A 12272-nucleotide genomic window follows, 5' to 3' on the forward strand; every position below is an offset into this window, starting at 1 on the left:
TGGTAGTAACCCTATCTTTGAGTTAGATCTAGGTTCATGTCCCACCTGCTCTGGAGGTTGTGTCAGTGTGTTGAACAAGTGGACTAAAGTAACTTTAAAACCAACACAAATGATTTTTGTGGGGCATTGCTGTTGTTCCTACCTCTGAGCCAAGAGGCCTCGTTCAAGTCACACCGAGTTCAGAGATATGTATTAACATCTCTGAACAATTTGATTGGCTTATAATAGGCTGTGCATGTAAATTTCTAGTTAGCAACACAATTTACTAGTAGTGGTTAATAGATTAAAAACAACAAAAAAGTCAACAGTGATTTGGTTGAGGGTGATATTTTTAAAAAAGTGGACCTACAGGCTCATTTAGTCCAATGGTAATGTCCCTGCCTCTGAATCAGGAGGATTGGATTACGTCCCACTTGCAGCAGAGGTGTGTGATAACATCTTTGAACAGGTTAATTAGGAAATGCATGAAAGTGGACCGAGGTTAACAGAATCTCTCGATATTTTTAAAAAAGCCTCTGGGATGGGTCTGTCCTGGCCTGGGCCTAACTTATGTATACCATGGGTAGTGATTTTATTTTAGTGTTCAACAATGAGCAATGTTCCTTCCCTGTCAGGGTTCCTGAGTTATTACAGAAGGCAAGACAGGGATACAAGCAAATGTGACAAGGACATTTTAGTGACCATGAGCAAGCTAGAAGACAAGTCAATAAAATATGTCAAACAAAATAAAACAAAAAAAATTCAGAACTGAAGTAGCGTAGCTGGACTTGAAACATGAACTCTGTTTCTTTCTCCACAGGTACTGCCAGACCTGCTGAGTTTCTCTGGCAATTTCTAATTTTGTTTTAGATTTCCAGCATCGGTTGTTCTTTAATTTGTTATAACATAGAAATGTAGAAAATAGGAGGAGGCCATTCGACCCCTTGAACCTGCCCCACCAATCAGTATATATATATATATATATGCTCAATACCCTAATTTTCACCCCCCCCCCCCCCCCCCACCAGCTTGTTCCTTAATTCCTTTGGCCTTGAACTATATGTACCTCGTCCTTTAAACCATACTTCAACCCCTGTCTGTGGTAATAAATTGCACAGATTTGTCACCCTCTGGGTGAAGAAATTTCCACTGTTTTCAGTCCTACATGGTTTGCTTTTTATCCTTAAACTGTAGCCACTGGTTCTGTATCCCCATGCAGTTAGGAATATCCATCCTTCATCTAACATATCTAATCCTGTTTAGGAACTTATAAAAATTCTATGAGGAGACTGAAATTTCACACAATATTCCAGTTGTGACCTCAGCATTGCCCAATGTAATTGCAGTGAGACATCCTTGTTCTTGTGTGCTAATTCTCTCACTATGCAGGCCAATGTACTGTTTACCTTCTGTATTGCCTGTTGGACCTGGTGCACTTGAACTCCGTGACTGGTGCATCCAGGTCTCATTGACCATTTTCTCTCCTCTCCATTTACAGCCAAATAATAATCTGCCTTTCTGGTTTTGCTATCAAAATGAATAACCTCCCATTTATCCACAGTATGCATCTGCTATGCATTGGCCAACTTACTCAGCCTGTCCAAATCACACTGTAAAATCTCCCCTGCATCCTTAAAGCTCACCCTTCTTCCAGCTTTATGTCCTCTGCAAATTTTGCAATTACATTTAGTTCTCGCATCTAAATCATTAACAGGTATCGTAAATAGCTGGGGTCCAATGGTCACTGCCTGCCATTCAGAAAAAGACCTATTTATTTCCTGTCTGCTAACCAAATTTGTATATCTCTTAAAGTACGTGCACTTGTGAGTAGGGAGTTAGTTTTACACATTAATTCTAAATGGGATTGTGTCAGAAGCTTCCTAAAAGTCCAAATGAACCACATCTATTGACTCCTCTGACTAACTCTATCAGCTAATCCTCAAGAATTCCAATAGATTTGTCAAATGTGATTTCTTTTTTTTATTTTTAAATCTATACTGACTGTCTGATTCTACCACTAAGTATTCTGATATAAAATCCTTGGTAACGGACTCTAGCATGTTCCCCACTACTGACCGAAGACTCCCTGGTCTATAATTCCCTCCTTGCTCTCTACCTCTTTTTGAAAAAAATAGACAGTTTACATTATCTACCCTTCAATTTGTAGGAACTGTACAGTAGTTTAAGAGATATTGAAGATGACCATCAAAGCATCCACTGGTTCTAGGGCCATTTCTCTGTGTACCCTGGGATGTAATGTTTCACAAGAACTACACATTTAGAGAGAATTTGAGGTATGCAGAGGTACCAGATAGTGGGCCACCAGCCCCTTTTTATATTAATGGTGTACACCCACAAAGATGATCCTTGATGGAACTTATAAAGCCAAAGCCAAGCTAGTGAAGCAAGTTTTTAATAAAACACTGGGGGGTCAGGATATGAGATTCACTGAATGCTTGTATGGATAAACAATCTTGAATTTCCTTTAGCTTGATTAACAACTAATGCTTCGGAGCACAGATCAATTGCTATTAAAGTTGCATTTCTGTGGGGGGATCAGCTCAGGATGGAAATGTTTTCTGGTCCTCCAAAAGAGGCACCAAATACAGTGGGCACACCTTGGGAACTGAAATAATTGCGTATATGGCTGAAATTTAGAGTTTAGTATTTCTCGGTCAGTGTATCTTAATAAAGTTAAAACAGTTAAAGCAGACCTGCCTTGCTTTTCTAGCATCAGAAGTACACCAACACTGTCTTAAACAGCCCATGTAAAGTGGACATTTCCAACTGAAAGTTTGTTATTTGGTTGAATGTTTTAAACATTTTTTGACTGGTTATTTGGTAGCATACCTTTTTTAGTTTAATTACTCAGTCAATCTTAGTCAGATGTCTCCTCATACCAATGTGCCTGGTTTGTTGAAAATTCTTTTTGAGCGAGATGTTTTGAAGTTCAATGTAATATAAAATTCCATATGTTGCGATCACTTTCTCAGCAAATTCTTTACAGTTAGAGTACTAACTCATTCTGCCTCATTACTAGATTGAAAATAACTTTGTCCTTAGTTGGTTTCCCAACATATTATTCTAGGAAGCAGTTGTAAACTGTTGGAAAAAATCATATTCCAGACAATCTTTGCCAATTTTATTTGTCTGATCTACACAGTGAATCCTCACTGAAAGGTTGAGGTGTGTTCTTGAAACTCATGAGTTCAAGTGGTTTAGTTTATTTGTAGTGATGTTTCTTGATTTCTGATTGTATGGAATTTAAAAATGTTCTTATCGAAGAGCTGCATTCTGTACGTAAGCTACCTGGGCAACTACTCCATAATGTCACTCCCTCATAGTTCATCCAGTCGTTGTCATGGGCATGCTCAGGAGCCTCTGCTGGGAATGTGGTGTTCTGAATTGTTTTATATTTGAAAGTTACTGTTAAATTAAGTTTTATTCCATTGACCCTGCAGACCCCCAGTACCCCGACAGATCTTGTCTTTTTGATTTCGATTAGCTTGGCCTCGAGGATATGGTGGTGAGATGTGACGAAAAAGAATGTGTGCTAAAGATGGCATCTGCTCAAAACCATGAATCTGATTTCATTTTCTGTTTGTTTTTTACTTGAAGGCACTCCAGAGACAGGAATTACAAAGCAGAGTTCAAGTCATGCTGCTTCGAGGCTGTACCTCTCGAATTTGGTGACTTCCATCCTCTGAAACTTATTACAGTGCGTTTCTCCGTAACATTGCTCTGTCTCTTTTTTTTAAAAAAAATAAGATCATTGATAGTCAAGTCAAGTTGACTATTAGGTTGAAAAGACAAGATGGCATTGTCACATTGAACCATTTCTGTGTTGTGTTTGTGATCCTGTAGTCCAAGTATATTTCCACAAAGGGTTAAAGGCATTTGAGTTGGATGAAGCTGAAAAAGGCAGTGTATGACTGGCAGTTGAAGAATAAATTATATAATGAAGTGCAAAGTGCAGTAAGACCATTAAAGGAACAGTCATCATTCTATACCTGTACTAACAGCAAAAGGCAGCTCAATATATCTACAGTAATCGGGTTAGTAGAAGAGCAGTAAGGGTCAGTTGGGGACCGAAATGAAGATTGATTGGGAGAGACAGAGGACTGCTGACTGAGTGCTGCATGAATGCATTGCCTTGTTGTTTACCGGGGAAGAGGACTTTGCCAATTCTAAGATTAAATGAAGCAGTTTTGGAGTACTGAAAAAGATAGAGGACATGTTAGAAAAGCTGACAGTCGTGAAAGTGAAAATTCATCTGGAGGAAATCATTCCTAGATTGCTGAAGGAAGGAAGGGTATAAATTATGGCGATGCTGGCAACAATCTTACAATTTTTTAGGTTTTGATGTGGTGTCAGAGGACTGAAGGATTGTAAATGTAGCCATTTTGTTCATTTAAGTGGAGAAATATAAGCCCTGGCAACTGCAGGAATTTAGATAAATGTGAGGTTCTACATTTTGGAAAGATAACTCAGGGCAGGACTTATACACTTTAATGGTAAGGTCCTAGGGAGTGTTGTTGAACAAAGACCTTGGAGTGCAGCTTCATAGTTCCTTGAAAGTGGAGTCTCCGATAAATAATATAGTGAAGAAGGCATTTAGTATGCTTTGCTATATTGGTCTAAGTTGAGAGGTCATTTTGCAGCTGTACAAGACATTGGTTAGGCCACTTTTGGAATATTGTGTGCAATTCTGGTGTCTCTCCTAAAAGAAAGATGTTGTGAAACTTGCAAATCTTTTCTGAACTCTTACAAGGCTGTTAGGAGAAAGTGAGGACTGCAGATGCTGGAGATCAGAGCTGAAAATGTGTTGCTGGAAATGCGCAGCAGGTCAGGCAGCATCCAAGGAGCAGAAGAATCGACTTTTCGGGCATAAGCCCTTCTTCAGGAATCATGCCCGAAATCATGTCGATTCCTGAAGAAGGGCTCATGCCCAAAACGTCGATTCTTCTGCTCCTTGGATGCTGCCTGACCTGCTGCGCTTTTCCAGCAACACATTTTCAGCTTACAAGGATGTTGCCAGGGTTGGAAGATTTGAGCTATAGGGAGAGGCTGAACAGGCTGGGGCTATTTTTCCTTGGAGTGTCGGAGGCTGAGGGGTGACTTTATAGAGATTGATAAAATCAAGAGGGCATGGGTATGGTAAATAGACAAGGTCTTTTCCCTGGGGTGGAGGAGTCCAGAACTAGAGGGCATAGGTTTAGTGTGAGAGGGGAAAATGGGCAACTTTTTCATGCAAAGGGTGTGTGGTTATGGAATGAACTTCCAGAGGAAGTGTTGGAGGCTGGGAAAATTACAACATTTAAGAGGCATCTGGATGGATACATGACAAGGAAGGGTTTAGAGAATTTGGGCCAAGTGCGGGCAATTGGGACTAGATTAATTTAGGATATCTGGTCAACTGGCCGAGTTGGACCAAAGGGTCAGTTTCCATGCTGTCTAACTCTGAATCTTACAGTGGCACAACAGCTTACAGAGATGTATCAAGGAGAGTTAATACAGAAAGATAATGCATTTATTTGACCATTCCTTGTAGGTCACTGAGTCAAAGACTAAGAAAATAGTGCGTAAAGGAAGTACTTCTTCTACATCATCTTCATCCTCCAGTTCGATGATGGACCCTCTGAGCAGCATGCTGGATGGGAGTGATCCTCTGTCACAGTTTGTTGCAACAGCAGATCCTCTGACGTCTGCAGTCATGGGAGCAGGAAAAAACAATGCCAACATGGTATTTTAAAACTTTGTTGACTATGCTGTTCCCTTTTTGATTTTTAAATAAGCTTAGCATACTGATTCCTCCAAATTACAGATATTTGATTTGTGTTCTTAATGGATTTTTAATCTTACTGTTCATTTTTCAAAGTAAATCGGGAGTATTCATTTTCTCCTTTGAATATTTCTTCTATTTGAAATTTTGAGTTCACACTACTAAATAATAAAGTTGGTGGGGCCGACTCACCCCTCTACCTAATCCCCGTAACCCTGCATTTCCCATAGCTAATCCACCTAGTCTGCACATCCCTGGACTGTGGAGAAAGCCAGAGTACCCAGAGGAAACCCATGCTGACGTGGGAAAAGTGTGCAAATTCCACGTAGGCAGTCACCCAAGGCTGGAATCAAACCTGGGTTTCTGACGGCTGTGAATTGACAGTGCTAATCATTGAGCCACCGTGCTGCACCATCAGTTACCTGTCAGTGTCTACAGTTAATAATTGTAAATATTTCCGTAGCTGTAGTGATTTGTTTCAAAATTGTTTGGAGGCCTAACTTTAATGTGTTCTAGTGCACCATTAATAGTTTTTCTTGTTTATCTTAGATTATTTTATGACTTCTGGAGTTTATTTAATCTTCAAGGAGATCAATAGCTTAAAGATGAAGATTGAGTTTCTATTTTCTTGGCATTTTGAGCAGTTCTTGGAATAAGGTTGATAGATCAGTGCAGCTGTAAAGGGATGGATGTACGATGAGTTAGGTTCACTTAGAGTGAAGAGTCGGTGTTTCTCCTATACCAGAAATGTTGGGATAAACCCTGAAGAGGCTGACTATGTCTAAGCTCAAGTATGTAATGGCCGCACAAAGTAGCAGTCGAACAGTTGACGTCCCAGTGGCTTAATCCTACTGAGGTGTTGTATTCAAAGATTCTGAGCTTTAGTTGCACTAGTAGGGTTTATTTTGGATACCAGACAAAAGCTGTTTTCTTTTCAATGCAATTTATAAAGTGGTTTTGGGATTAATGGAATTATACTTGTACAGGTACACAATCCTTTATCGGAGACGCTTGGGACCAACTGGTTTTCGGAATTTGGAATTTTTCAAATTTTCAGATTAAGTGCCAGTTCAACAGTGAAATTTCAAAAAACCTTACTGAGCAGCAGACTCACAGTGAGTAGTATGGGCTCTGAGACAGAATTCAGGCCTGCCAGAGCTGGGCCACCCCCTGCCATGTTGCATCTGAGTGACATGCATTGAGTGGGTGTGGAGTTGAGATAACTGCACGCCAAAGAACAAAGAAAATTTACAGCCCAGGAACAGGCCCTTCAGCCTTCCAAGCTTGAGTCGATCCAAATGTACTGTCTAAACCTGTCGGTCAGTTCTTAAGCATCTGTATCCCTCTACTGTCCACCTACTCACGCATTTATCCAGGCGCATCTTAAATTAATCTACCATGCCTACTTCCACCACCTCTGCTGGCACTGCGTTCCAAACGTCCACCACCCTCTGTGTGAAGTACTTGCCTCGTGTATCCCCCTTAAACTTTCCACCTCTCACCTTGAAATCGTGACCTCTCGTTATTGAATCCTTCACCCTGGGAAAAGGCTTGTCTGTATCCACCCTGTCTATACCTTTCATGATTTTATAAACCTCAATCTGATCCCCCCTCAATCTCCTTTTTTCGAATGTAAACAATCCTAACCTACTCAACATCTCTTCATAGCTAGCACCTTCCACATCCTCGTAAACCTTCTCTGCACCCTCTCCAAAGCATCCACATCCTTTTGGTAATGTGGCGACCAGAACTGTACACCGTATTCTAAATGCGGCCAAACCAATGTCTTGTACAATTTTAACATGACTTGTCAGCTCTTATACTCAATACCCCGTCCAATGAAGGCAAGCATACTACATGCCTTCTTGACCACTCTATCCACCTGTGTAGCAACCTTCAGGGTACAATAGACCTGCACTCCCAGATCTCTCTGCATATCAACTTTTCCCAAGGCTCTTCCGCTCATTGTATAATTTACTCTAGAATTAGTCTTGCCTAAATGCATCACCTCACATTTGTCTTGATTGAAAACCATCTGCCACTTTTCCGCCCAACTCTTCCAGTCTATCTGTATCCTCCTGTATTCTCTGACAGTCCCTTACGCTTAATGAGATATAAATGTCACACAGAAACCGTTTAGACTTTGGAGGTTTTTGGATTTTGGGATTTCAGATAAAGGTTTGCCTACCTTTACTGTTTTCAAAAAGTCATTCACTTTGAAGTAGGTGAGGCAGGTCCTAAGTCTGCCACAGCCAAAACAGGACTGAACCTGTACTGTAAATGCTGATCCTAGCCACAAGCTAACCATCTAATCAACTGGGAGAAAGTGAGGACTGCAGATGCTGGAGATCAGAGCTGACCTGAAGAAGGGCTTATGCCCAAAATGTCGATTCTCCTCCTTGGATGCTGCCTGACCTGCTGCGCTTTTCCAGCAATACATTTTTCAGCATCTAATCAACTGGTCGAACTGTCCCCTTTGGTCTCTACAGCATTTTCATTTGACCTGCTTTCCTTGTTAAGGCTCAACCTTGATAAGGATTGGATTATAATATACAGACATTGTAAAAGGCGAAGGTTGTTAACTTGCATTGACAGATTCATTTCTGTGTTATTACCCAGGATCCTGGTAAGAAACAACGTGACAAAGCAGAGGACACAGCAGTTGGGAGTGACTTTGAGCCATGGTCTGGAAAACGCACCTATATACTTACACGGTACACGACTACAGAAAAACTTTCCATTGTAAGAAATTTTTACATGTTCTTCAAATGTTTAATATTATGTAACAGCATTCAAAGGTATTGCATTGTTTTATTCGTCTACCTCAAAATCTAATTGTAAGGAAACAATTTGGACAATTGCCTTTAGCTTGACAGTGTTCAAACAAACTTGATAATGTGTGTGATGCGGGATGTCATGAGTGGTGTGCCACAGGAGCTGATACTCAGGCCCTAACTCTTCGATTGTTTAATGACACAAAGACAGGTGGGAAAGTGAGGAGGACATAAGGAGCCTACAAAGGGACATAGACAGGCTAAGTGAGTGGGAAATGACCTGGCAAATAGAATACAATGCAGGCAAGTATGAAACTTTTCATTTTGGCTGAAAGAATAAAAAGAAATGTTACCCAATTGGCGTAAGGTTGCAGAGCTGTGAGATGCAGAGACATCTGGATATCGTAGTGGACGAATCACAGAAGAACACTATGCAGATATGCAACTCATCAGGAAAGCTTAATAGAATGTTGTGATGATTGAGAGGAGAATTGAATGCAGGATTAGTGAAATTATGCTTCACTTAAAAAGGACTTTAGTGAGACTGCATTTGGAGTACAGTGTACTGTACTGGTCGCCATACTTTGAGAAGGATGTTAATGTGTTGGAAGCAGTTCAGAGAAGGATTCCCAGAATAACACTTTGAAGAGCAGATTGTCTTAGGTTGAGTCCTTAGGTTGTGTCCTCTAGACTACTTAGAAAAGTCAGAGGTGACTTAATTGAAGCCTCTAAGATCTTGAGGGGACTTGATCAGGTCGATGTTGAAAAGCTGTTTCCCCTTGTGGGAGGATGTAGACCTAGAGGTCATAATTTAATAAAAAAGACCATGCCCATTTAAAACAGTTTTTGTTTCCTGTCAGACAGTTTGAGTGTCTCTCAAATTGCATTGCTGAAAAGATATTGGTGCAGAATTTTTAAATATTCTTATGGCAGAGGTAGATTCTTGATCCAGGGGACATGGTGACTCAGTGGTTAGCACTGCTTCCTCATAGTGACAGGGAATTGGGTTTGATTCTGCCTTCGGGTGACTGTCTGTCTGTGTTGAATTTGCATGTTCTTCCTCTGTCGACATGGGTTTCCTCCAGGTACTCTGGTTTCTCCCACAGTCCAAAGATGTGTCGGGTTGGTGGATTAGCCATGGAACATCCAGGGTTACAGGGACAGGGTGGGTATGGAGTCAATGGGCCTAATGGTCTGCTTCCATAGGGCTTCTATGATCCTATGATTATCAAGGGATGAAAGTTATCAGACAAATGCAGGAATGTGGAGTTGAGGTTGAGATCAGATCAAGTGTGATCATATTGAGTAGTGGAGCAGGCTCAAATGACTGGCTACACTTATACTTTGTTCTTTTATAATATTTTAAAGATTTAATTGTAAGAGTATACTGTCAGAATGTCCAGATGTTTTTGTGTTCTGACATGTATAATTGAATGTAGTAATTATAGTTCAGAATTTATGATCCAGCAGTTTCTAGTATGCAATCCAAATGTCTAAGAGATACGAATGAATCACAAGTAACCAGAGTGACTCTGAAAAGCATGAATGTTCAAGATGGTTTGTGGTTTATTTTCATAGAATGATACAGTTGCATACAGCTTTGTAAATTGCATGTTGAAATTACTTGCCATAGTGTCTCAACTTTGCTGTTATGGTACTTGTACCATGTAATAGTCTGTTTGAGAGTTTATAGCTTTTATTAGTGAAATTAGGAAGTAACATTTGGGGATAAAAGGTGTCAGTTGTGCAGTAATCACAAATATTCATTGTTTCTACAAAGACTGTTAAGTTTATAATATTTGAATGAGGGCAGTCAAAACACATGAACTGAATAATGCATATTTTGTTTTCTACTGTGGGATAGAATTCTTGCATATTTTAGGAATAATTCTGACTTTTTATGCATTTCTTTTACAGAATTTATTTCTGGGATCTGAGAAAGGTAAGGAATATGTTTGCTTCAGTGAAATGTATGACTTTTACCTTCAGTCAAAAATTTCACAATTTGGCAGGGTTGTGGAAGTCTGAAGGCGATACATTCTGATCATAAGGGTTGGAGTAGAATTAAATCAAGCAGTTGTAGCTGATATGTTTCTCAACTTCATTCTCCTGCTTTCTTCCTTTAACACTCAACCCCCTAACCAATCAAGAACCCATTTATGACTGTCTTAAATACCACCAATGATTTGACCTCCATAGCCCTGTGCAACAATGAGTTCCATAGATTAACCATCCTCTGGGTGAAGAAATTCATCTGTAGCTCAGTTCTGAAAGGTTATCCCTTAAGCTCTAAGGCTGTGTCCTTGGATTCCAGTCTGTCCCACTTTTGGAAGCACCTTCTCCATATCCACTCTATCCAGGCCTCCCAGTATTCTTTGTTGGGTACATAGCAAAGGGGTAGCCATGGGTTCCAGTTATGCCTGCCTGTTTGGGAATATGGAACAGTCCATCTTCTGCAGCTACACCTGCACCATTCTATACCTTTTCCTCCACTACATCGATCAATGTATCAGTACTACCTTGTGCTCCAACAAAGAGGTTGAACAGTTCATCAACTTCGTGAACATCTACCACCCTGACCTCGAGTTCACTTGGACCATCTCAGACACCACCCTCCCCTTTCTGGACCTCTCCATCTCCATTTCCAGTGACCAACTCAACACTGGCATCCTCCTTCAAACGCATTGACTCCCACAGCTACCTGGACTACACTATCTCCCACACCCTCTCCTGTGAAAACGCTATTCCTTACTCCAATTCCTCCACTTCCATCTGCTCCCAGGAGGACCAGTTCCACCATAGAAAATCCCAGATGGCCGCCGCCTCAAACGACTGCAATTTCCCCTCCCATGTGGACAATGTTGCCTTCCAGCACATCTCCACTTCTCACTTCTCCGCCCTTGAACCCCATCCCTCCAATCGCAACCAGGACAAACCAACCAACCATCCTCTGGATACAGCGCATCATCATTTGCCATTTCTGCTACCTACAAACAGATCCAATCACCAGGGATATATTTCCCTCCCACCCCTATCTGTGTTCAACAGAGATTATTCTGTCTGTGACTCCTCGTTAGGTCCATGCCCCCCCACCAGCTCAAACCCCATTCCCGACACCTTTCCCTGCCACTGCAGGAAGTGAAGTGTAAAACCTGCGCCTGCGCCTACCCCCCCCCCCCCCCCCCAAACTCCATCCAAGGACCAAAAGGGTCCTTCCACATCCGACAGAGATTTACTTGCACCTCCACATATGTCATCTACTGTCTATTGCTCCCAATGTGGTCTCCTCTATCTTGGGAACTTGTGACTTGTGGAATATTTCTGAGAACATCTGAGACACATGCACTAAACAACCCCGCTGTCCTGTGGCTGACCACTTCACTTCAACTGCCCCTCCCACTCCACCAAGTATGTGCAAGTTCTGGGCTGCCTCCACTGCCAGATTCCAGCCAACCAACAACTGGAGGAATAGCACCTCATTTTCCGCCTCGGGGCCCTCCAACCACAATGGATCAGTGTGGATTTCACCAGATTCCTCCTCTCCTCTCCCCCCCATCTTAACCCAGATCCAACCCTCCAACTCAGCACCGCCCTCTTGAACTGTCCTACCTGTCCGTCATCTTTCCCACCTATCCATTCCACCTTCCTCTCCGACTGATTACCATCACCCCCCCCCCCCACCCCAACCTCCGTCTGCCTATTTCATTTCCAGCTACCTCCCTTCCCCCACCACGCCT

The 12272-nt window shown here is 41.5% G+C and overlaps 1 protein-coding gene across 1 annotated transcript in view; it reads left to right on the forward strand.

Moving 5' to 3' along the window:
* vps35l (VPS35 endosomal protein sorting factor like) overlaps positions 1-12272 on the forward strand; it is a 149181-nt gene that overhangs the window by 1818 nt on the left and 135091 nt on the right. Inside the window, exons 2-5 of the mRNA XM_072560213.1 lie at positions 3598-3697; positions 5531-5722; positions 8381-8503; positions 10453-10477. Of these exons, the coding sequence (XP_072416314.1) occupies positions 3598-3697; positions 5531-5722; positions 8381-8503; positions 10453-10477 (440 nt within the window). The remainder of the gene's footprint in view (positions 1-3597; positions 3698-5530; positions 5723-8380; positions 8504-10452; positions 10478-12272) is intronic.

Source organism: Chiloscyllium punctatum, chromosome 40 (genome assembly GCF_047496795.1).
Source record: "Chiloscyllium punctatum isolate Juve2018m chromosome 40, sChiPun1.3, whole genome shotgun sequence".
Lineage (NCBI taxonomy): Eukaryota > Metazoa > Chordata > Chondrichthyes > Orectolobiformes > Hemiscylliidae > Chiloscyllium > Chiloscyllium punctatum.